The sequence below is a fragment of the Miscanthus floridulus genome, chromosome 15 (assembly GCF_019320115.1).
Source record: "Miscanthus floridulus cultivar M001 chromosome 15, ASM1932011v1, whole genome shotgun sequence".
Classification (NCBI taxonomy): Eukaryota; Viridiplantae; Streptophyta; class Magnoliopsida; order Poales; family Poaceae; genus Miscanthus; species Miscanthus floridulus.
In genome coordinates, this window is record NC_089594.1 from 23,988,260 (window position 1) to 24,013,468 (window position 25,209).

A 25,209-nucleotide genomic window follows, 5' to 3' on the forward strand; every position below is an offset into this window, starting at 1 on the left:
GACCATTGGTTTGTGGATGTCCGACCAAGGCCCAGTCGATCCTGATGCCGTATCCATCACTGAAGTCTAGGAACTTCTTTCTGGTAAAGTTAGTCCTGTGGTCAGTGATGATACATTTAGGAATGCCAAACCGGTAGATGATGTCGAGGAAGAATTTGATTGCCTCCTCTGAGCGGATGTTGGTAATGGGTTTGGCCTCTATCCACTTGGTGAACTTGTTGATTGCTACGAGTAGGTGAGTGAAGCCGCCTAGGCCCTTTTTGAGGGGCCCCACCATGTCGAGGCCCCAGACCACGAATGGCCAGGTGATGGGGATGGTTCGGAGCTCCTGTGCTAGCAAATGGGTTTGCTGAATGTAGAACTAGCATCCTTCACACCTACGAACGACCTCCTCTGCATCTCGTAGCATGGTGGGCCAGTAAAAACCATGGTGAAAGGCTTTTCCGACCAGCGACCTTGGGGCTGTGTGATGTCCGCAAATCCCAGCATGGACCTCAAGGAGGAGCTGCTTCCCCTGGTCGGTGGGGACACACTTCATGAGCACTCCTGATGGACTCCATTTGTAGAGCTCGTCACCGAGCGCGATGAAGGTCTTGGTGCATCAAGCGATCCATTGGGCTTCAGTCCTTTTGGGCAGGAGAACCTCCTCGAGGAGGTAGGCGAGTAGCGGCGCTCGCCAGTCGGTTTGATCGAGTGCCAATATAGCGACGTCGGTGGGTGATGCCATCATGGAGGTACTAGGATCAGAGCCCCCAAGCGCTGGCTTGGCATCGGGGTGTGTCTGGATCGGACTTTCTAGGATGGCTCGTGGAGGTCGTTAATGAAGATCCCGCTTGGGGACGGGTCTCTCCTGGCAGCCAATTTTGTGAGAAAATCGGTGGCATCGTTGTCCTTTCGGGGGACATGGTGTAGCTCAATCCCCTAGAATTTGTCCTCGAGCTTACACACCTCCTAGCAGTACGCTGCCATGAGGGGGCTTTTGTAGGAGGATTCCTTCATGACCTGATCAACGACCAACTCCGAGTCGCCGCGAACATAGAGTCACGTAGCGCTGAGCTCGATGGCGATGCGCAGTTCGTTGATGAGGGCCTCGTATTCTGTGGTGTTGTTTGAGGCTGAAAAATGGAGGTAGATGGCGTAGCGGAGTCTACTCCCGTCTGGGGAGATCAGAACCACTCTAGCCCCTGAGCCAGGCGCCATTACGGACCCGTCAAAGTACATTGTCTAGTACTCGTGGGTGATGTTCGGGGTCAGTAGCTGGACCTCCATCCATTCGGCGACAAAATCCATGAGAGCCTGAGACTTAATAGTGGTACGAGGGGTATACCTGATGTCATGGCCCATGAGTTTGAGTGCCCACTTGGAGATTAGCCCCGCGGCGTCGTGGTTGCGGATGATGTCTCCGAGAGGGTATAAGGTGACGACCGCAACTTCGTGGTCGGTGAAGTAGTGTAGGAGCTTCCTGGTTGCCATTAGCATGGCGTATAGGAGTTTTTGTACCTGGGGGTACTAGACCTTGGGGTCGGAAAGTACCTCCTCAATGAAGTATATGGGTCGCTGTACCTTGTGCTGGTGTCCTGGCTCCTCCCTTTCGACGACTAGGGCGGCACTCACCACATGGTTGCTTGCCACGACGTAAAGGAGGAGGGGTTCTTCCCATTCGAGAGCAACGAGGATTGGGGCCAATGTTAGGGACGCTTTGAGGCTTTCTAGAGCCTACTGGGCTTCCTTAGTCCAAACGAAGGCGTACATCTTTTTGAGGAGCTTGTAGAGTGGCATCCCCCATTCGCTGAGCCAGGAGATGAAGCGGCTCAGGGCAGCCAGACAGCCCATGAGCCTTTGTATGCCCTTGACATTGTGTATGGGGCCCATATTGGAGATGGCCATGATCTTTTCGGGGTTGGCCTCGATGCCGCGCTTGGACACGATGTATCCAAGTAGCTTCCCCTTTGAAACCCTGAAAACACATTTTTTAGGATTCAGCTTGATGTTGAACCTTCGGAGGTTCGCGAATGTCATGGCCAAGTTTGCAATCAGGTCATAAGCTTGGGTTGTTTTGACCACTATGTCATCAACATAGACGGCGATTGTTGGTTTTGGCCGCTTGGCTTGATCAGGCTGATCGAGCGGGTCGATTTGGTTGGCAAAGCATTGCTGAATGCACCTTTGGTAGGTGGCGCCAGTGTTCTTCAGGCCGAAAGGCATGCTTACATAGTAGTACGAACCATATGTGGTGATGAATGAGGTTGCGAGCTGATCAGATTCTTTCATCGTGATCTGGTGATAGCCTGAGTAGGCATCCAAAAAGGAGAGGATTTCGCAACCCGAGGTAGAGTCGACTATCTGGTCTATGCGTGGCAAAGGAAAGTGATCCTTTGGACACGCTTTGTTGAGGCTAGTGTAATCAACACACATTCTCCACTTCCCAGTCATCTTTTTAACAAGAACAGAATTGGCAAGCCAGTCAGAGTGGAATGCCTCTATGATGAATCAGGCTGCCAGGAGTTTGGCGATCTCTTCGCCTATTGCCCTGCGTCTCTCATCGTCGAAGCGATGTAGACACTGCTTGGCGGGCTTCAAGCCTGGGATGAGGTGCAGTGCGTGCTCGGTGACCTCCCGCGGTATGCCTGGCATGTCAGAAGGCTTTCATGTGAAGACATCGCAATTGGCGCATAGGAAGTTGATGAGCTCGCATTCTTATTTGCCCGGGAGCTGGGTCCCGATCCGCACCGCCTTGGTTGGGTCGGTGGGGTCGATACCCACCGCCTTGGTTTCCTCGAGTAGGCGGAAGGCCGTTGAGGAGGTCGGTTTGTTGCAGTCCGAGACTGCTAGGGTTAACAACTCCCCGAGCCATGGGAGCTCAGACGAGTTGATGACCACGGTGGCGAGCTTGAAATGCTTGTGGTCACATGTGAAGGCGTGCGAGAAGGCACTACTTACAGTGATGACGCTGTTTGGTCCTGGCATCTTCAGCTTGAGGTAGGTGTAGTTGGGGATCGCCATGAATTTAGCGTAGCATGGACGCCCCAAGATAGCGTGGTAGGACCCTAGAAAGTCCACCACTTCGAAGGTCAGGACCTCTGAGTGGAAGTTGGCTTGTTTGCCAAATGTGATGGGTAGATCAATCTACTCGAGTGGGTATGCCTATGCTCCCAGGATCACCCCATGGAAGGGAGAACCCGCTAGGTGGAGTTCTGACCGGGGAACGTGCATGGTGTCGAGGGTGTCGATGTAGAGGATGTTGAGGCCGCTGCCTCCGTCCATCAACACCTTGGTGAGGCACTTCTTGCAGATGATAGGGTCGACGACAAGTGGGTAGCATCCTGGTCTTGCGACATGGGGGGGATGGTCCCTTTGATCGAAGGTGATCAGAGATTCCGACCAGCTGAGGAAGGAGGGGACAGCCGTCTCGACGGCGCATGCCTCCCTGTAGCACCTTGTGCTAGCATTTCATCCAGATGGCATTGGACCCGCCAAAGATCATGATGCACTCCTTAGGTTTAGGGAAGCCATCTCTGTCCTTGCCTGTCGCACCTCCCTTCTTGGTTGCCGCCTCTTTGCTGTCTCCCTCCTTTGGCCCGCCGGCCTATCGAAGGAAATGTTTGAGGAGCTCGTAGTCCTTGTAGAAGTGTTTGATGGGGTAGGCGTGGTTGGTGCATGAACTGTCCATGAGTTTGTTGAAGTGGTCAGGCAGCCCCTGTTGGGGCTACTTGCCTGTGCGATCAGCTGCGGCGACCATCGTGGTGTTGTCCGATCGGCGCCAATCCTTTTTGTTCTTCTTGTCCCTCTGTGTGGAGGGGCCCTTGCCTTGCTCCATGTGCTTGGCCTTGCCTTTGTCCCGGCCTCCGCTGAAGACCGCTCCAACTGCCTCCTCGCTAGAGGCGTGGTTAGTGGCGACATTGAGTAGGTCGCGGGTGGTATGGGGTTTTAGGTAGCCAAGCTTGTGGATTAGGGACTCACAGTTCGTCCCGGAGAGGAATGTGCTGATGACGTCTGCGTCGACAACATTAGGGAGGGAGTTGCATCGTTGGGAGAACCTACGGATGTAATCCCGTAGGGACTCGTTGGTCTCCTACTGGCAGCTCTTGAGGTCCCAGAAGTTTCTAGGGCGGACATACGTCCCTTAGAAATTTCCGACGAAGACCCTCTTGAGGTCCACCCAGTCGCGGATGCTGTTGTGCGGGAGGAATTCAAGCCATGCTTGAATGTGTTCCCCCACGCAAATGGGAAGATACTGAATGATGAAATAGTCATCATCCACTCCTCTGGCCTGGTAGGCGAGCTAGAAGTCTTCGAGCCAAATGCCTGGGTTTGTCTCCCTGGTGTATTTGGTGATGTTGGTGGGTAGTCAGAAATGCTGCAGGAACGGTGCTCTTCGGACACGCCAGTCAAAGGCCCGCGGCCCCGGACCCTTAGGGTTGGGACTTTGGTCATTGGGTCGGCGACCGTGCCTAGGGCGTGTTTCACTGCTCTCCTCGATGGTTCGGCCAGGATCCATGTCGCCTGCTCTTGCTGCCGCTCGGTGGACGTCATCATTGTGCCAGGCCCGATGCCGGTTGCTGATGATGCTGCGAGCGTCCTAGTGCGGACCGGGCCATTCGTGTACTGGCGGTCGGTGTGGAGCAGGCACCAGGTTGGACCAAGGCATGGCTACCGCCCCTTGAGCTGTAGGTGGCGGCTGTAGCGGTGAGCAGATGGAGCGATTCATTTGGCGTGTCCCTGTTCCCCTAGTGGGGAGAGAGGGCGCGTGTCAGAGTCGTGATGCAGAGCTTTCCGCCTGTTGAACAGCGGTGGCTTCTACTAGAACCCAAAGGTTTCGGTAGACTGCCCGCTCCTGGGTTTGACGGGCTCAGGAACACCGCGTAGAAGCATTGCCGCAGCAGCAATGTTTTGGCCAGCCCGAGTGAACTGTGAGAGATCGTTCCCCTCATTCATGATGTTATGTTGGACTTGACAGACGTGACCCCAGGCGCCACTTGCCGGGCCATGCGCATAGGGCACAATGGGCTGTACCGAATGCGCCGGCATGGGCGGCAACTGGTTCTATCGTTGTTGCAGTAATTCCTTAGCATGCGCTTGCGCAGACGCAAGGGCCCCCACATGCAGGTTCAGAGGGGTGTGAGTCTACGTAGATTCCACAACCACCGACGGCTGTCCTGGAGCATCCGCCATAGCGCACTCTCAGGATGGACGGTGGCGAGGTGCCACATCGCCGATGCTGGAGCCGTCGCTCTCACCCTCGTCATCTAGGAGTTTGTGGAGAGTGGCGGGAGCATAGCTCGCCATTCCCATGAATTCGGATGTGAGGGGGGATGGCGCCAGCATCCTTCGGAGCCCCCGAGCGTACGCATCTGTGGGGGACGCGAGGTCGTAGGGGAACCAATCGTACGGTGTTCGTGGCGCGGGCAATACAGTCCCTCCGGATGATCGTCGGGAGATACTAGATAAAGAGTAAATAACAGTACGCATATTACTTACAGCAGGGTTTGAGAAGAGAGTTTGCTCAGAATGAAGCGCAGATGCCGCGTTGTTGAAGTCATGCGTCTCGAAGTCGATGGAGGGCACCCCTCCGACGAGTGCCGGAACTAGTGCCTCCTCGCGGAGGTGTAGTATGCCGATCCGGTCGGTGACAAAGTCCAGGCCTTCGAGGAGGAAGGCCTAGGATGGCTCAAAGACGGGTGGAACCCGCATCCCAACCAGTGGGGGAGCGGGAAACTCGAGTGAGCCGAAGCGAATCGTATCGCCTAGGCCCGCCACAGCGAGGGTGGTGGAAAAGTGGGTCATCCGATGACCAAAAAGTGTTGAACGTATAGCGTCTTCCCCACGGACGGTGCCAACTGTCAGTGCAGAAAGTGACCAACACGTAAATATTTGTAGTTTTGTCATACGTTGTGATCGGAGGTGGCCTAGCACTCAATGACACAGGGTTTATACTGGTTCAGGCAACGTGCCCTACGTCCAGTTTGAGTCGGTCGGTGACTTTATTCATGAGCCCAAGTGCTCGAAGTCTGTAGTGGGGTTACAAATGAGAAAGAGAAAGATAGGGTGTACAAGAGGTCCGGTCGGCTCCGGTCGGAAGGGCCAAGAGCAACAGGAGCTCCGCTACGAGCTAAATGTTCAAGTGTGCGCTTGAGGTTCGAACCTGGCAGTTCTACGGTTGTGGACTAGTGAACTTGGTCGATCTAATGAATCTAAAGGGACTGAGCCTGAATCAACTTGGGTTATGTTGGAGGGAGCGCATCCCCTTTTATAGATGAAGGGGATTGCCTTACAAGCGAGAGGGAGAGAGTACTAATGCTTCTAAGCCTTGTTGCCCACGCCGACAGGTACAGGATGATGGTAGGCGCTCATAACACTGTTGGATGTCAGATGCACATGGGAGGTTCCATCATCCTTGTTTGGGTATGGCAGATGTTGGTACCTGCATATGCTGTTGATGCCTAGAGGCATGTGAGGAGTTTCACCATGTGCACTCGGTACAGTAAATCCCAGCGCCCACAACACTATCGATGCCCAGAGACATGTGAGGGGCCTTACCGTGTGGGAGTTAATGGCACCCATAATTCTACAGAGGGAAATATCGGCGCCTACAATACTGTTTATGTTAGGCCGATCACGAAGTACTATTCTGTGCAGGGTACGGTCCCTTGTACCGTGGTTTGACTTGTGAGCCTTGCCTTGCTTTTCTCCGCACGTCTCCTGGTCCCTACCGAGCGGGTGTCCCTGGTCAGTTGATCCTAGTTGGCTCTAATCGTGCTAGTCGAAGAAGAGCGGTGAGTAGGGGCTGGGCGTATCCCCGGTCGAAGAGTGCGGGGTCGGAGTCAAAAGTAGTGTTTGGGCTAGCCTTCCGATCGGAGAGGCCGTCCGAAGGCGGCTGGAGTCTGAAGTGAGCGCTTCGGTCGGAGAGGTGGGTCGAAGTAGTCAACGAGTGGGTGTTGTTCCTCCTCGGTCAGACCTTTCGGTCGATGACTGGACCGCCCTTCCAGCCTGTTGTTTTAGACTCTTGGGTCAACCCATGAGTTGCGTGCTGTCTGCTTGGGCCGAGTCTTGGCGTGGAAGCCGGTCCCTGAGGGACCCCGGGTTTATGAACCCAACAGGTTCTTAAAGATAGCAAGACCTATGACCAAGTTGTTGGAGAAAGGATCAAGGTTTGTGTGGACAGTAGAATGTCAGGCTAGTTTTGATGAACTGAAGAAGAGATTAACTTCTGCTCTAGTCTTAATCATGCCAGATGTTCAGAAAAGTTTCTATGTTTATTGTGATGCTTCGCGACAAGGTCTAGGTTGTGTTCTGATGCAAGAAGGTCATGTAGTAGCTTATGCCTCGAGACAGCTCAGAAAGCATGAAGTGAATTATCCAACTCATGATTTAGAGTTAGCGGTAGTAGTTCATGCTCTAAAGACCTAGAGACATTATTTGATTGGGAAGAAGACTGAAATCTACATAGATCACAAGAGCTTAAAGTATATTTTCACTCAGCAAGACTTGAATCTTCGGCAACATAGATGGTTAGAACTGATAAAGGATTATGACTTTAATATCAACTATCATCCAAGCAAAGCCAATGTGGTTGCAGGTGCATTGAGTCGGAAGAGCTATTGCAATGTGTTGGAGTTACAAGAACAATGACTTGAGTTGTATGAGGAGTTTTCTAAACTCAACCTGGGCTTTGTATCCAACACTGAAGCTGTTGCCATGGAAGTAGAATCTACATTGGAACAAGATATCCGCAAGGGTTAGTTGACAGATGAGAAGATCATAGAGATCAAGGGATTGATTGAAGAGGACAAAGCCCTAGGATTCATAGAAGATGAACAAGGTGTGTTATGGTTTAAAGGAAGGATTTGCGTCCCCGACATAAAGTCAATTAAGGAGTTAATTCTGAGGGAAGCACATGATTCAGCATACTCTCTACACCCTGGTAGCACAAAAGATGTATAATGATCTCAAGCAGCAATTTTGGTGGTACGGCATGAAACGAGAGGTAGCTGAGTATGTGGCGTTATGTGATACTTGTCAATGAATCAAGGCTGAACATCAAAGACCCGTAGGTTTGCTACAACCACTGAAGTTCTAGAGTGGAAATGGGAAGAAATAAGTATGGATTTTATAGTTACCTCGGACATAGTCGGGTTATGATTCTATATGGATAATAGTGGATAGGTTGACAAAGGTGGCTCATTTCATCCCAGTCAAGGAGTCATATCGAGGAGCTCAACTTGCAGAGTTGTATATGTCATGGATTGTGTGTTTGCATGGCGTGCCCAAGATCATAGTGTCAGACAGAGGTACATAGTTCACATCATGGTTTTGGAAACGACTGCATGAATCAATGGATACTCGATTGAATTTTAGTTCAGCATATCATCCGCAGATGGATGGTTAGACAGAGAGAGTCAATCAAATTCTAGAGGATATGCTGAGAGCTTGTGCCTTACAGAATAGCAAAAGTTGGGATAAACATCTACCTTATGCAGAATTCTCCTACAATAATAGTTATCAAGCAAGCCTTAAGATGGCACCATTCGAAGCCTTATATGGGAAAAAGTGTAGAACTCCTTTGTTTTGGAACCAAGTCGGGGAAAGAAAGGTATTTGGTCCAGATGTTATAAAAGAAGCCGAGGAACAAGTAAAAGAAATCCAAAACAACTTAAAGATAGCTCAGTCTAGACAGAAAAGTTATGCAGATAAAAGACGATGAGAGTTGACTTTTGAAGTGGGAGATTTTGTATATCTTAAGGTGTCACCGTTTAGAGGTCTCAAATGATTCAATGTTAGAGGAAAGCTTGCACCAAGGTATATCGGTCCGTTCAAGGTGATTAATAGGAAAGGAGTGGTAGCCTATCAGCTAGAACTGCCTTCACAGCTTTCAGGGATACATGATGTGTTCCATGTATCACAATTAAAGAAGCGCTTAAGAGCCCCTAAAGAACAGTTACCTCTTGATGAACTTAATATAAGAGATGATTTGTCTTTCTTAGAGCCTATTAGAATTCTAGAAACTTCAGAAAGAGTTACTCGGAACAAAAGAGTCAAAATGTGCAAAGTTCAGTGGAAGCATTATTCAGAGGAAGAAGCCACTTGGGAAAGAGAGGATGATTTGAAGACAGAGTTCCCTCATCTCTTTGACAACATTTCTGAATCTCGAGGATGAGATTCATCTTAAGGGGGTAGGTTTATAACACCCGAACTTTTTAATTTTCGCAAGTTTCTAAATTTTGCTAGAACTAAAGTAGAGATGTGACCAAATTTATAGTTGGAGGAAAAACTATTTACAATTAAAACTCAATTCAACATAGGCTTTAATTGTTTTGTTGCATTCATCCCGTTTGCATCTTGGTTTTATGATGTGATAACTTTCAAAACACGTTTAGGAGTCGTTTCGAGTCTCCCGGGAATTTTTCTCGCTTTTTCCGGGAATTAAATTTCTTTTTCCCACAGCTTAATCTTATTATTGAAACCTTTCAATAACCTTTTAATGAGATCCAAACTCCATATTTTGATCCATCATGTTCATATCTACCTCAAAAAAAATTTCTTAGAATTTTCTCTAATTTCTGTGATTTTTCGTGGCTTAAATATGATTTCAGGAATTTCTTGGAATTATTTTTAAATAGGAAATAAAACCCAAAATTAAGAAATTCTGAAACTTTTCCAAACCCTAGGACTATATTATGCGGTGTTCCTCTCGACGCAAGGGTTCCAGAAGTACAGCCCGTTTCCGCAGCCGCCACCCGTAGCCTCCTAGATCGGACACCGAAGTTTAGAAGATGCTAGGTTTCCGGCGAGCTTTTTCAGGCAAATCGTCGCGTTTCGGCGACAACCACCACCACCCAGAGGTAGATCTCTTCATTCTCTACGCCGTGGTATATCCTATTGCACGAATCCATCACCGATTGACCCATTTCCATCTCATTTTTGTTCTCCGGCGAACCATCTCCATTGCTAGCCCTTCTCTTCTTCTCTGTGTTTGCTGGCAGTCGGCCCTGCCTTCCCTCCGGGTGGCCAAGCCAGCTCCTTGGCCGACCCAGCCCTGTCCTCGTGGCCACCCCCTCTCCTCCCTGTGCTCTTCTGCTGGCCTCCCAGCCGGCCAGTCCTCTACCGGCGCTGTAGCACGCGAATAGCAACAGTAACCCGGTTGAACCAAGGAAGAAGAAGTACCCGATTGCAAATAAATATTTTCTGGTTTCGCAAATTAGTCCCTGATTTCTCCATAGATTAGTCCCTGGTCTTCGGGGGGCCGTAACTTCTTCGTTTCAACTCCGTTTTTCGCGTTCTTTTTATCCGTGCGATCGTAGTGACGAGTACTACTATTTAGTATAGGTTTTATAATCTTTTAATGTGCTATGGTGTACTGTTATTTAATTGTTTTGTGGGTCCATGCTTGTTGTTTGTGCGCAGAAGGCGCCGACACCGTGAACTTCTAGGACCAGGAATTCGACACCTCTGATCCGAACCAGTTCGAAGCCAAGTGCCCTTGACCATACTTGCTCCTACTTTTGTTTTGATTTGAGTTAGTTTAGTTAGACCATTAGTTGCATGCAGAGTTTCAAATTGAATCCTATGCTAGGGTTTACTCGATTTGTTTATATCATCCTTGAAACCCAGTTTGGATGGGTAGAAGTTAATGCTTAGTTTGCAGTCTTGGGATGGCTTGGGTTATAATGTTAAACTTGATTAATGAATTATGCAACATGGATCTGAGGTTGGTAACCTCTGTGGGTAATAACATGGAGTATGGGGAATCTGAGCAGGATGGATGGAATGGTATGATGGCTATTTGGTTTTTATATATATGTTATGTTTCTCGGGTTGGTGCTCGTACCTGCTTGGATTCTAAGGACCGGTTCATGGACAAGTAACCCGGCTTAACTGCGCAACCCCGAGGGCTATATGGCTCTGGCCCTGGCCAAGTAATTCGTTTCCTCCAAGTTATGCTACATCGGGTCGGTTTGTGTGGCACAAGAGGGGGCTTCTGCAGTGGTGTTGGTACCCACTGTTAGCGGTTAGAAACCTTAGTGAAGGTGTAAAACAAACTTGGAGGGACTTTGTAAAGGCCTTGTAGTGTGACCCCGCTGAGCACCTAGGTAGTGTGAAGCGTGATGGGAAAACATGACTCGTGGTGAAAGTGTGCAATCTCTGCAGAGTGTAAAACTGATATATCAGCCGTGCTCATGGTTAAGAGCGGCCTGGACTTCTTCTTGATTAGATGGCTCTGGTTCAGTTGGGAGGCTTGGATGGAATCCAAGTGTTGGTTTGCTTGGATGGAATCCAGGTGTGGTACTCGGATGGGATCCGAGTGTTGGTTTCGGTGGTTCTCTGAGGAGAAGGAAGATCTCACCTAGTTAAATAGGTGCTTAAGGTTTAAGGTAATAGGTGTGTTGCTTAAGGGGTGTTAAACCCTGTTAGCCTTTCCTTGTGTTGGCCCGCATGTCATACTTTCCTACACTTGCGGAGTACATTTCGATGTGCTCACCCATCTCTTTGTCCCCTTTGCTACCCCACCCAGCGGTTCGGACTAGAAGATGGAGTTTCTAGAAGATGGTGTTTTCTGAAGACGGTGTCGATGCTAGGCTGGTGTACCCTCGGTCAGCTGCCTGAAGGGATGGAGACCCTGCTCTGCTAGAACTCTGATGTAATTTTGTGTTTAGACATTCTGGTCATTTTTTATATATGTAATCGTTTTTTAATAAACATTGCAATGTATCATTTTGTTGTCGCAGGTATGAATAAACAGATTCTGGCATACATGTGATATGCATTCGGTTTTGTTTTATGAAACCGGTGTGACAGCGCGGCGCGGGATGTATAGCGGTGCTAGATGGGGGAGCTGCACAGCGCGAGATGGGCTGCATGGCGGGAGAGACGGCACCAACGAGCGTACGACGCAACAACACGCGAAGCAGATATTATTGAGAGAGCAGAGAGGAAGCACGGCACGGACGGACGCTCGGTCCTAAACATTAAAGTGTAGATCATACACACACCGAGAGAGTAACTGCATAACTCATGGATTAGCAAGTACTTTTTTTTTTTTTTGGAAACGATTAGTAAGTACTATTGGTAGCTCGACCCTTGGCCCGCCGCCTGAACTCGTCTCGGCAGCTGCCGGTCTCCTCCGCGCCGCAACCCGGAGAGGCGGAGAGGAGACTGCGCTCGGTCGAGCACCACCTGGGGCCCAGCGTCCTCGCGACCAGCTCCGGCGCGGCGTCCGCCCTCTGCAGCCACGGTGTCCCCGCGACCGTCGCTGCTGTCCTACTTCGCCACTCGCCACCTTGGCCGGCGACGAGCACCACCAGGTATTCCCTCCCCTTGTCCTCCCTTCCTGCTGTGCGAAGCCGTGCGCCCAAACCTTAACGAAATTCGTAGGTAAAACCGTGCGCCCAAACCGTGACATACTATTCGTAGTCGGATCTGAATCTAATTACAGGTGTATACGGCGATGGCTCGGAGCCCCTGCGACCTCCGCCTCCTCCTCCTCGCTGCCGCTGCAGCTTTCATCTACATCCAAGTATGGGAGCCTACCTGCACTTTCTTTCTGTCTCTTTGTCCACTGTCCAATTGAGGTCTCAGTGGTCCGGTCTCCGGATGCTATGAATTCACATTCTATTTCCATCTCTATGAGTGAGCTATACTGACACAGTCTCTCCCTTCAGGTGCGCCTTTTTGCTACTCAGTCCCATTATGCAGATCGTCTTGCAGAAGCAGTAAGTAATATTAATTGTCTCTCTTTCCTTTCTATGCATTTCCATTGGAAGCCTCCCATCTCTCTGTGGACTCACTGTAGGACTAGGATCGAAGGCACTCCATAACTCAGTTGTTTACACCTGTAATTTGCACCATACAGGAAAGATCTGAAAATCAGTGCACCAGTCAATTAAAGTCCTTGATCGATCAAGTCAGCATGCAGCAAGAGAAAATTGTAGCATTGGAAGGTACAGACACCTTAAACTTGCACCTGCTTTACAATTACAACTCAAATCAGGCATATCTATGGGGTTGACCAAGTGTAACGCTTGCAAGATAGAATTGATTACGATATATAGTTCCTGGCACTGTCTTGGATATTTACTACTCAACTAATGCTTGCTGCAACTTTTAGTTTGCCGTGCTGTGCTCTGTGACAAAACTTACTACGGCTTTTGCTGATGATAAATTGTTACAATGCTCATCTTCACCAATCACCTCCTGAATAAGCTTGTATATCTCGACACTGCTTTGATCATGGCAGTACAGATTTGCTTTTCCCTGCTTTATGAAAATTCCTTCTATTTCTTTTGAGGTGTTGTCTGCTTTTGTGTATTATCTTGACTGACAGATCTAGTGGGTATTTAACATTATAAAGTTTCGGTGATGCAACAGAGATAAAGGTACGGCAAGATGAAGAACGTGCACATCTGAAGATTTTGATAAAAGATCTTGAAAGTATGAACCATCACCTTCTTCTAGCATTTGATTATTCATTTTGTTGGTTACCTTTGTCCTCCTTAGTTGAATTTCTTTGTCCTCCCACTGTTTCAGTTATGATACACGGAAAAAACTTTTAGGTTGTAGGATACTGCATCATTCACCCATCATAACCTTGCCATACTGGAGCATTATGCACACTGTTGATCCTCCATGTATTGTAAACAACTCATAAACAGTCTGACTGTTTTATCATCTTGAAATTACCATTCTTTTGAAGAATTCAACTATCATTTTCGATGACTTGTATATGTGAGATGAGAATATTTTAACCTTTATATACTACTCCCTCCGTCCCAGAATAGAAGACGTTTTAGGCTTGGGCACGGGAATTAAGGAAAAGTGAAAAGATGTTGTGCACAGAAAACAAGGAGAGAGATAGAGGGAAACAGAGATAGAGATGTATTGGGAAAAGAAAAAGGTGTATTGGGAGAAGAGAAAGGTGCGTTGGGAAGTGAGAGTGTCAAGTATTTTCTATTTTGGGACAAAATTTTAATCCTATAAGGTCTTCTATTTTGGGACAGAGGGAGTGTGTATAGATCTGAGTAAAGTGTGTTTAGAAATAGCATTGCAACAAATGGACCGTAGTAAAATTTGATAAATGTTGTCCAAATGCCAAATTAGACACCTTGTACTTAAACCTTGCAGCTGCCATCTGCTTATTGGGTCGAAAATTGCATTTTGACTTAATTTACACTGTTCTTCCTTTTATGTATATTCTACGTCTACCCTTGTGTACTATCTAACCCTTTATTTAATAAATGCAGAAAGGAGTGTGCAGAAGCTACTAGACAATAATGTGGTTCCTGTTGCTGCTGTTGTCATAATGGCTTGCAATCGACCGGACTATTTAGAGAGAACAGTTGAATCTATCCTGAAGTATGGTTCACGTCTGAATCATTCATTTTCAAAGGGCAAAAATATCTATTCTTTCTTCTTAATGCAATGAGACGCAGATCTCCTGTGTTTTTGGAGAAAAAAAAAATCTATTCTAGTATTCTACTCTTGATTTCCTAAAATGTTTCCTAAATTGGAACTGGTACCCACCCAGTGTTAATCATTTGTGGTTCTATACACAGATTTAAGTTGCATTCTTCATTGCTACCTGTTAACCCTGTTTAGCTCAATTTAGCTTGGTGCATAGAGCTTCTTTCTAAATGACTGATGTATGTGTTGCAGGTATCAGACAACAGTTGCTTCAAAGTTTCCACTTTTTATATCTCAGGTACTGATATACCATTCTTTTCTTGGATCCACTAAATGTGTGGGAAGTCCTTTTTTTTCATCGGTTCTTGTCACAGGATGGAGCAAATGGAGCTGTGAAAAGGAAAGCTTTGGAATATAAACAAATAATATATATGCAGGTGCAGAAATAAATGTTGTGTTAGTTTTTTAGAGCTCTCATTCTTATTTAACTGGTACCGTAGAACACAGTCCATTGTGTTCTTTGTATTTTAAGCATTAGACATTGTCACAGAGAGGTGATGTTCATAGTAGGAGTAACAGAATCATTTTCATTTCAGCACTAGAATCCTTTTTCTTTTTTGAATCTAGAGTCCTTTTTTGTATTCCATTAATGCATTCAATATATTACCCCTTGGGCTGTTCGATACAGTTATGTGTTATTCATAACAGTTACTTGTGGAATTTTACATAGCCCTGATGGAGAAAACCCTTGCATTATTTTGGTAGCATTAGGGTTAACATATCTGTGAGGACCTCAAATAGGATGATGGCATTGACTCCAGTATGAAATATAGAATAGAGACCAAAAGACCTTGTTTTACTCTGGTGTCTGTTTTCACTGAGCTAAATGAAGGTCGAAACGAACTTGCCTTGTATTGGAAATCAATGATTCAAATTCACATCGGTAGTATGTTTCCCCCCCTTCGTTAGTTGAATTGGTTTCCATGCAAAGTAGTAATTGATTCATTTAGCTAAGACTTTCTTTGGTCTTTATGCTTTCTATATGTCGCAGCATGTGGATCTTGAACCTGTGCGAACTGAAAGGCCAGGAGAATTGACAGCATATTACAAGATTGCTAGTAAGTGCTCATTAACTGATGTATGTGTTCTTAAGGATTTTATGTGGTTCCTAAATCCTAACACTTGCACTTGTTCAGAACATTATAAGTGGGCCTTGGACAACCTATTCATTAAACATAACTTTGCTCGAGTAATCATTCTAGAAGGTCTGACATCTATGATGATCCTTTTCCATTTATTACTACATATTTTGTTTTCCAACAGGTTTTCATAATTCATTTATTAATAGATGACATGGAGATTGCCCCGGATTTTTTCGAATACTTTGAGGCTGCAGCTAAATTACTTGATAATGACAAGTATGTTACATTATTATGCTTTCTAATTGCAAATCTGAGGAACTCGATATATAAATTTCTCTACTCACTTTCCTTCTATTCTAATCATTGTGGCATGGAAGGACGATTATGGCTGTTTCTTCTTGGAATGACAATGGGCAAAAGCTGTTTGTTCACGACCCAAGTTTGTACTATGATACTTTCAAATTCCTTTCCCTATTTAGAGGGAATACTATTCACTTTGCTATGCTAGCGTTCTGCAGAAGCTCTTTACCGCTCGGATTTCTTTCCTGGGCTTGGATGGATGTTAACAAAACCCACTTGGATTGAACTGTCACCAAAGTGGCCTAAAGCATATCCTTACTGCTTCCTAAATAATTTTTATTACTAGCTGTGCTATTTCTCCACTTTTTATCTAGTTTTTCCTTGACGAGATTTTACTTATTGGGATGATTGGGTGAGGCTAAAGGAGGTACATGGAAGTCGGCAATTCATACGCCCAGAAATTTGTAGAACATACAATTTTGGCAAGCATGTACGTTGGCTATTCTTCCTCAATTTTCTTAATTAAAATACTGGCAGTTGCTATAGCAATAGGAATAGCAGTCACATGTACCACATTTCTTCATGCAATAAAGACCAACAGGTAACAGTCAAAAGTGAACCTGCCACGGCAAGTACCGTATTTCTTTGTGCAATAGAAACCAACGAGCCATTTGTGGCCATCTCACAATTGCTGGCATTATATTTTCTTTGCAGGGATCAAGCTTGGGACAATTCTTTGAGCAATATTTGGAGCCCATTAAGTTAAATGATGTTCATGTATGCAAAACTTTCCATATTGTTCATTTTGTAATCCTGTTACGAGCTACTTGTGGCTGAAATTTACTTGTTCTTATTTGTGGCCACAGATTGACTGGAATTCTGAGGATCTGAGCTACCTTGGGGAGGTAAGAACTGGTAATTGGATTTTGAAGGCTCTCGTTCGCATAAGAAGTGCCTAATCATTGTGATACTGTTAGGATAAGTTTTTAACCAAATTTGGAAAAGAGGTAGCTAGTGCCACTCCTCTCCATGGATCGGATGCTGTGTTGAAAGCCCACAATATGGCTGAGGATGTAAGGATCCAATACAACGATCAGGAAGATTTTGAGCGGATAGCTCGTCAATTTGGAATATTCGAAGAATGGAAGGTTTATTCTTAACCCAAATCTAGATAATTTCCTTAATTATGTGAAGCAACAGTTTTTCATATGTTGTAGATGTAGTTCTTTGCTCTGTTATCAATTTCTGATTGGGATTTGAAAAGCAGCAGAGTGTATCATGATTCTTTATTTTTTTTAAAATCCAGGATGGCATCCCACGAACAGCTTACAAAGGAGTAGTAGTCTTCCGGTACAACAGTAGTCAAAGGCGAATATTTCTTGTCAGCCCAGATTCTCTTCATCAGCTGGGAGTGTAGCGTATTGATGAAGTAAACTTCACTATGGAGTTGAGGTGAACCCTTGTTTTAGCAAGGGTTGGAATGGCAGGCAAATATCGGGGAATGCTTAATTGATTTCTGTGAGCATGGAGCAATCAGGATGCATGGTGAACAAAATTTTGAGAAGTGATTGTGTTGACCCAAGGTACTGAGTAGTAGAAGCATGGGCTTGGTTTATTGGACATTTGCAAGATATAATCCAGCATTATTATATTTTTCCCTGCACCTGGAAATGTTTAGTCAGCAAGGGACTTTTTAGCCTGGAGTGTATTTAGGGTTTTACACGATGCAGTGGTATACACTTAAAAGAGAATGTAGCAGACTAGCTGACCTGACACTCGATCCTAACGGTAAAAGAAAGGTGTATTTTTATGATCAAATTTTCTTCTTGGGCATCTTGGAATATCAACATGGATGGAATCTTGGGCATTCATATTTTGTACTGTTTTGTGGTGACTAGATGTGCGACAAGATTAGAGTATAAGCATCCAATCCATTCCATTGAGTTATTGGGCTGTCTTGTTCTGAATATGCTGTGTAAACTGGAGTGATGGATTCTGTTTTTGTGCAAGCTAGTTATAACTTATAGGTAATGCAACATTCTGAAATTCTTTGATGTTTCTAAGTGTGTGGTTTGTGGAGGATGGGTGGGAGTTTCTTCCATCCAAATGCATGGGATTGATTTCCCTGGTTAAGACGGGATTTGAGACGACCACTTCAAAATTCAATCCCCGTTGGTTAATTTCTTTGTTTTTTTAATGCCGAGTGTCCAACCAAAGGTTGTAGAGTTATTACTGCATACGCAGGCAAGATTCTCTCCATAGTCTTCTGATGTTCTTGACTCAATTGAAATTGAAATTGAGACGACCTAATTTATACTCGTATATATTTTATTCTCTACGCTGCAAGTTACGTTTTTGAGGCATTTTTCTAAGGGTCCATTAGCCTTGAGTGTTTTGACTATGGAGCGTCCCAAGCTTCAAATACCATATCTTACGAGCTTCTTTGAAGTCATCACATGGTCCTTGACTATAACCCATTGACGCGGCACTGACATGTGAGTATGTGACATGGTGTGGTGCCATCTACGATTGCTCACACAAGTACTACAGGCTATTCGACATTGACCGGAAAAAAAATATTCCTAGTATATGAGCTTCTAAAAATTAGAATGGATCAGTACCACTCAAATAATAAATAATAATGGCTGCTATTTTAAAAATGGATTCGATACACACACACATTCCTAGTTGTACACTCCTAGTGCTGTGACCTTACGATACACAGCACGCAACAACTACCAGGCACAGCCAATGCCGCCTCAGCCTGCATCTGCAATGTTTGAGCATGAACCTGACAAGGCCTGCCTGCGCCATCAACTCTCGATGGCATGGTCTACACAGTTAGTAAGTTACAACTACTGATCTGGCATCTGTACATCACTCATAGCCATCTACTGCCCCAGGTTGATCGGAGCGGCCGCTGAACTATGAAAGGTATTTCTCCGCCGTGATTCGGCAGGTTTCAGCTTATACCGGAGGGGCCGCCATCCATGACGTTGGCTGGTTTATCCTGCTGCTGGGGAGTGCCCACTTCCAGGAAATCTTCCGCGTTGAATTTTTCAATCCTGTCCCACTCCACATCTTCTGCTTTGTTCGGTTAAGGGGTTTACAGGTTACACATCAAACTATACTAGATGAGAAACTTAGTGCAAGTATGAAAGATAAGGGTGACAAGACTGTTAGAAGGATACGTCCTGTCTCCCACATGTTCGTCATGCTAACTCCTGTGTTGTCCGATAAGAGCCAGTAGTCTGTATCAGCCTGACAATATAGAACGGGGTTAACGCCTTATAAAGTGCTTAACTGCAAAATGAAAGCCATTGAATTCAGAAGTGCCACAAAGATAATTATCTAGTTTCCATTTTCCAAAATGGATGCATAACCAGTGAATATGGTGATGCTTGATTAAAAAAAAAACTCAATTTGTAACTCTTTACAGATCAATTGTTGAACCATCACAGCAAGTGATACGGAAGTTGATACTCCCTAAAAAACAAGTTGCAGTGAAGTGAAGCAAAGTAGTTGATAGGTGCCAACTAAAGGTGAAGCCAAAGGAGAAATTGAGGACAGGTGCAACGAGCCATGCTATGAAATAGTAAGAAAATGATCTTAGACAAAATCATTCCATTTAATACATCTTTTTGGAGGATTTCTAGCAATAATTTATCTGGAAGACTGCCTTTAATATAGATACGATTTGCTGGATATTTGCACCAATAGTGGGCCAAAAGAAAAGCTTGCTTCAAGAGTGATCTATATGTGGATTTTCGAGTCTTTGAAGTCATTTCAAAAGATGCATAATTAATTGCTTTTCTATTTCATGCAACATATTCGCTACTGCTAAATGCATTCCGTTGAAACATGTTTCCTGATCCATATGACAGTTTTAAAATCCATATGCTGAGCTTGGAAATCCCTGGCTTATGGTGCTTTTTTAAGCAATATATACCGTGCTCTGGTTTGGTTGTCCATGCCATTTTGAAGCTTGCAATTATGCCGAAAATTCCTAGGAATAATTTGGAAAGTCTAATACTTGTATGAGTAATACTGAGTTACTGACCATGATTATGGATTTGAATTACATTATTTTTGTAGTGTTCTGCTTGCTGGATAAGTTTATTTTGTACTAGCTCTATATATTCTGCCTGCTATTTATTCATTCATTCTTATTTGGTTCAAATTTTCAGAAGTCAGTCATGATGGCATTCAGGGAAAAGAAATAGGAGCTTCTTAATTAGTGCCCTACATGAGGATCACATACTTAACTCTTTTATTAGAAGGTTTGCAAATCCTACATCCTTTGAGTGCAGATTTGATTTTATTCAAATTTAACCATTCAAAAATTCTGAGTTGCAGCATGCCAGCATCCAATTTAACTGCTCGTCTCATATGTTTGCCTTGTATGCCTTGCAGTAGTGGCACTCAAGTGATCAGCAGCATCCATCAGAACATGAGGTCATTGGGGATAAGATGTCATATGTCTGTCGGACACAGCCAATGGCGTCTTCCGTCCACCCTGTTTGCTTCACCATGGCGAAGTCATCCCTTGGAGAGTCCCAGTATGTGTGATTTACTTTTAATCATCCCAGCTCAATCATTCTTTTGGCATCTATATATTTGAGTTCTTATGACATTTTTATATAGATATCTTCCTTGTACGGACCACTTTTGGGGTGCTATCCTTTTGAAGAAATGATGCACTTACTTGTAAAACTGTCTAAAAGTTTGACGAGCTATTTAAGGCCCTATTCTGGTATGTTTATGCTAGGTAGGAAGTAGGAACTGTACAGTTCTTTTCAACTGTCGAAAATAATATAAACATGTACCGCTAAAGTGGCATTGTCAGTTCCTCCAAGATTTACACTATGTTACTATTTTAGTATATGATCAGTAAGTTAGAAAATGGATGCTATTTGGCAGGAATATTTCAAATTTTCGATCTTTTGGGAAGCTGTCCTTTTGAAGAAATGATGCACTTACTTGTAAAAATGTCTAAAAGTTCGACGAGCTATTTAAGGCCCTATTCTGGTATGTTTATGCTAGGTAGGAACTGTATATATGCATCGAAGCTGAAACCCTGAGACCTGAGATGATTTGGCTACTTGCTGCTACCCTCTATACCTAGGAACTGCGCTTTTCTTGACTACTAATTAGATTTGAAGAGTCACTGAAGAATCTTGGGTTTTCAGATGCTTGTCTAGCCACTTTTCTTCTGAAGGCAAGGAAAATATTTTGGCTATCGCAGCCGGTTAGAAATGTACCAAGAAGTGCAAGTAGCCCTCATGGATATGTTTAGGTGTAAATCTATCATAATGATAGACACGTGCGTGCCACACGTGCATGTCACCTATCATCCCAGCAAGTGATATGGAAGTTGATACTCGCTAAAAACAAGTTGCAGTGAAGTGAAGCAAAGTAGTTGATATGTGCCAAATTGGACGAAGCATAGACCAACTAAAGGTGAAGCCTAAAGAGAAATTGAGGGCAGGTGCAACGAGCGATGCTATGAAATAGTAAAAAAATGCTCTTAGACAAGTGAACTTACATCAAGCTCCGAAGGGACAATCTTCATCATCCCTGAAATGTCCTGTGAAGTACTTGGTGCATCAGAAGGTAGGATAAGCCCTTCTTGAATATTTGATTTCATCCCTGTAACTTTGTTGCAATCCGCAGCCAAAGGCGTCCTAGGATTCTCCATAGAATCCATGCTTATTGTCTGTGTAGGCCTTGGAGGAGTCTCCATGCCACTCATCTCCTCAAATTGACTATGATCAACCAATAAAACAATGTTAGGCAGGTTGGAGATGTACATTCTGAATTTATGTTTTTAGCATAACAATGCCAGGCGTATATGGATAGAAGGAGCATATACCTAACTAGGTACACATCTATCGGACCCATGGTACTTCTTAGGACAATCCTGTATCTCCTTTGAGGATAACCATTAACCTGCACAGGAAGGTTGCTTCCATTAACGACATGCAACATCCCTCTAGGATCCCCAGTATGAAAAACAAGGATGGTTTTGCAACCCACCTCATCAGGATCTGGGACTTCCAAAGTTGTACCATGCGGTGCTTTTATAGCAATTAGAGTCTGATTCTGAAAGTTGTAAGGTACTATTAGTTAATATTAATAATCAATTCATATATATACAGATTAGTAATGATTTTCAGTCACTACTCACTAGAGTTAGTAAAGAGAAGTACCTGGAAGCATGGCAAAGATTTGATATCATCTTCCGTGACATAAAGCCACCTGCAGGTAGAGGGATTCATTAAGAAGATCTAAAAGTTGCACTGCCTTGACATCTGAGGAAGTTGCTCAAGTCTCAAGAAAAAAAAATAGTTACTTTTGGTTATGTTCATCTTCAGTCAGCGCTCTTAATCTGTCTCGCATTTCACTGCAAGAAATATTGGAGAAGCATGCTTAGTGAAAGCATAACAATAATATGAGCTTTTTAACAGCTGGCGACTAACCTTATTCGTTCATCCAAATTGCGCTCTTGCAGTGTGAGAGCGTCGATATCTGCCTATTGATAACATATAAAGAACAAATATTTATTCCAAGATAAGAACCATTACTTAAGCATCTGCATTCCCAATTCGACAAATTGTGTCACACAAGAATTCAAAAGAACTTAGTCACATAGCGAGAAATGGAATAATGGTACCTGTAAGATAGACATATCATCACTAACTTCTCCGGGTCGAGAGTCATCAACTCCTCTACAAAAAGGCCACATGAATTAAGTAATGGCCATTAAACACCAATTACAGATACAGAAATTGAAAATAATTACTTCCAACGGATGTTGTTCTTAAGCTTCTTTTCTATCAGCCCTATCCCTTCGAGAACATTAGTAATGTCATATATACGCCTTTTTTGTACCTGCAAACCAAGTTCCATATGCATATGTTTAACAAAAGAAAACCGTGATTGGGACAAAAAGGGCGTACCCAGTGTAGAGAGCTCCCGCTCTGTGCAGGGTCTGGGGAAGGGTGTCAGTGGCAAGCCTTACCCTCGCTTGTGCAATGCGAGGAGACTGCGACTCGAACCCGGGACCTTCCGGTCACAGGCGGTAAGACTATACCGCTTGCACTAGGCCCGCCCTTCGTGATTGGGACAAGATACCAAAAAAAAAAGGAAGCACCAACCTCTAGAGTTTCTGCAGCATTATTCAGATCAACAATGCCACCAGGTGCACCTTTTAGCAAGTTGAGGAACTTCTTTGTCAAGAGCCCTAAAAGGCAATAATACCCCGCAATTAAAAGAAAAGGAAAACTGATCAAGATGCCACAGAAATGTGAACAGCAAAACAGGAAAACCAATAGCTGATTCTTCTCACCGAGGGAGCTATCATAGCGGCAGCCACCAACAGGAGTAGAAGGATTGCCCGGAGAACCTGGGAAAGAGTATTTGCAATTGAATTGAGTACTTTGGTCCCAAATAGGATGATTTACAGTTTACATTACAAGTGTGGCATCACTCACCAAAACTCAAAGGGGTCTGAGGGCAAGATTTCTGGCCCTTCGTAGCCTTAGGCTTGGCAGATGTTTTTAAACCTTTCCCTGAAGGGGGTGTAGGAACTGGGCTGCTGCCAGCATTAGCATATCCAGGGCTCATCATCAAGTCAGCTTCATTTTCTGCTCTGTTATTATGTTTCCGTTTCAACTGCAATAGGAAGTTTCTTGTTAGGAACAGAGCTAAATAAGGAGTCACATGCAGATGTAACGCATAATGCATTCAAAAGGCTTTGGGATATAATATTTATGAGCAAAGTGTTAATACTACTAAAAAACGTGCAATGCCATCCTGATAGTCTCCACATGCAGACAAGTGTAAAACCTCCCGTGAAATTGTTAGTACGGCAAAATTGGCAGTAGATTATGCCAGACTGATTAGACAGTAGTGTTCTAAAGTAGCAAGATAGTGGGTTAAAACTTTGTACAACAGCCACCAAGGTTAGCCTTGGCAGCGACGTGGGTTGCACTTGCTTCCCTCTTAACGAAACACGTGCTCAGGCACATCAGTGAAAAAAAAGGTTGCAAGATAGCGATGTGTTATTTTGGTGCAAAAGGAGACTGTTTGACAAAAGTTCATAACCATTATAGATTTTTCAGCAAGTTCAGATGATGTGCCTGCATGAGGCTTTACACTTTAGTAAGGAAACATAGTCCACACTGAATTTTCAGCATTGTGGAGCACCAGTTAGTGTTTTCAAGTTACTGCCAACATATTGCTACTGCCTGGTGCTTTTAAGAAAATGCATCATACAAGATGCAAAGGCTTAACAAGTGTTTATCAAAATCAGGTAATAGTTTGTTATGCACCTGGCAATCACCCGAAAGAAAGCTCAGATAAATCAGCACACACTATACTGATTCATCGACACAATAATCCGTTCATGTGCGTATTGCTTCACTGGTTATTTATTCTAAGTGTGGGTAAGCACCAAGTAAAAAGGTCGTAATCCATTCTTTCAACCGTCCAATTTGCAAATTTCACCAGATTAGTACATTCTCTTACTAAATCGTAGCAACATTCACCTAAATCGCAGCAAACTATCCTTGTAATCACCACCTAAAGTAACGACAGGTTGCAGATACCACGAATCCGTGCAGAATTCGCAGCAGATGGGACCATATATAGCAAAATTAAGCAAAACGTCTTGGCTAACACCAAAACGCACCCATCCCCATCCACCCCAGCTCGCTCGCCACCAAGTCATTGCTACAGCCGATTCAGTCTGAGGGATGCGCGCGGACTCCCCCAGCTCCCCTCGCAGCTGTCGGGAGGGGCCGTGCCAATATAAACCGGCGCGCTCGAACATCGGACCGAAACAACGGGGAATTTCAGCACAACAACTGCAGCACACCACCAGTTCCCCGGAACTCACTGGCGTCCTGAGGACGACCGCCTCCACCATCTCCTCGGCGGCGGCGGCAGGCGCCCCGAAGTGGTGGTACTCCCCCGGCGGCGGCGCGAACGGGTGCTGCAGCTGCAGCAGCGCCCGCGCCCTGGCCTCGCTGGCCCCGTCGCCGGCCGCCGCCGCCATGCGGAATCGGGGCACGCGCGGGGGCGCGGATCGGAGGACCGGCGCGCGCGCAAGGGCGGGCGGCAGGGTCCTGGAGCTGGGATCTGAGGAAGAAGAGGCGGCGGGCGAGGGTTTGCGCGGGGTAGGGGATGGGAGGCGAGGGGAGGGAAGGAAAACGCGGGAAACGAAGCGGGTGGGAGAAGCGAGGGAAATTGGAGTTTTCAGTGGGGGTTGCGACCCGAGTTTATGGTGCGGAGATGGTGTGGACGGGGCCGGCCGCTGTAGCTCTACTGGAGCCTGCCTGGAGGAATACGGGCAAAACTGTAAAACAAAAAT

General features: G+C 45.4%; 2 protein-coding genes and 1 long non-coding RNA gene across 5 annotated transcripts; 2 read left to right on the forward strand and 1 right to left on the reverse strand.

Moving 5' to 3' along the window:
* Positions 1-11,994: 11,994 nt before the first annotated feature.
* On the forward strand, positions 11,995-17,705 carry LOC136507902 (alpha-1,3-mannosyl-glycoprotein 2-beta-N-acetylglucosaminyltransferase-like). 2 transcript variants are annotated; one of them, XM_066502498.1, is made up of 18 exons: positions 11,995-12,299; positions 12,409-12,511; positions 12,657-12,707; positions 12,848-12,935; positions 13,363-13,425; positions 14,235-14,346; positions 14,647-14,692; positions 14,769-14,831; positions 15,446-15,512; positions 15,591-15,659; positions 15,743-15,812; positions 15,914-15,975; positions 16,055-16,144; positions 16,232-16,326; positions 16,551-16,613; positions 16,703-16,741; positions 16,814-16,984; positions 17,143-17,705. In XM_066502498.1, exons 2-18 carry the CDS (start codon positions 12,443-12,445, stop codon positions 17,251-17,253), a joined length of 1,329 nt encoding a protein of 442 aa, XP_066358595.1. In that variant the 5' UTR covers positions 11,995-12,299; positions 12,409-12,442; the 3' UTR covers positions 17,254-17,705. The 2 variants fall into 2 exon arrangements, with proteins under 2 accessions (XP_066358595.1, XP_066358594.1); XM_066502497.1 differs by having other exon boundaries at positions 11,996-12,299; positions 12,431-12,511.
* Positions 17,706-18,182: 477 nt separating this feature from the next.
* On the reverse strand, positions 18,183-25,044 carry LOC136507901 (transcription factor E2FB-like). 2 transcript variants are annotated; one of them, XM_066502496.1, is made up of 14 exons: positions 24,736-25,044; positions 23,330-23,510; positions 23,185-23,241; positions 22,994-23,079; positions 22,639-22,727; positions 22,510-22,564; positions 22,316-22,368; positions 22,189-22,239; positions 22,046-22,094; positions 21,873-21,938; positions 21,709-21,785; positions 21,382-21,601; positions 19,028-19,097; positions 18,183-18,920 (listed from the first exon to the last, which is right to left on the reverse strand). In XM_066502496.1, the coding sequence occupies exons 1-14, from the start codon at positions 24,892-24,894 to the stop codon at positions 18,799-18,801; spliced, it is 1,335 nt and encodes a 444-aa protein (XP_066358593.1). In that variant the 5' UTR covers positions 24,895-25,044; the 3' UTR covers positions 18,183-18,798. The 2 variants fall into 2 exon arrangements, with proteins under 2 accessions (XP_066358593.1, XP_066358592.1); XM_066502495.1 differs by having other exon boundaries at positions 18,183-18,923.
* LOC136507903 (uncharacterized) lies at positions 19,104-20,748 on the forward strand. Its single transcript, XR_010771779.1, has 4 exons — positions 19,104-19,431; positions 20,024-20,116; positions 20,250-20,395; positions 20,481-20,748. It is a non-coding gene; the product is annotated as an uncharacterized lncRNA (long non-coding RNA).
* Positions 25,045-25,209: the final 165 nt, after the last annotated feature.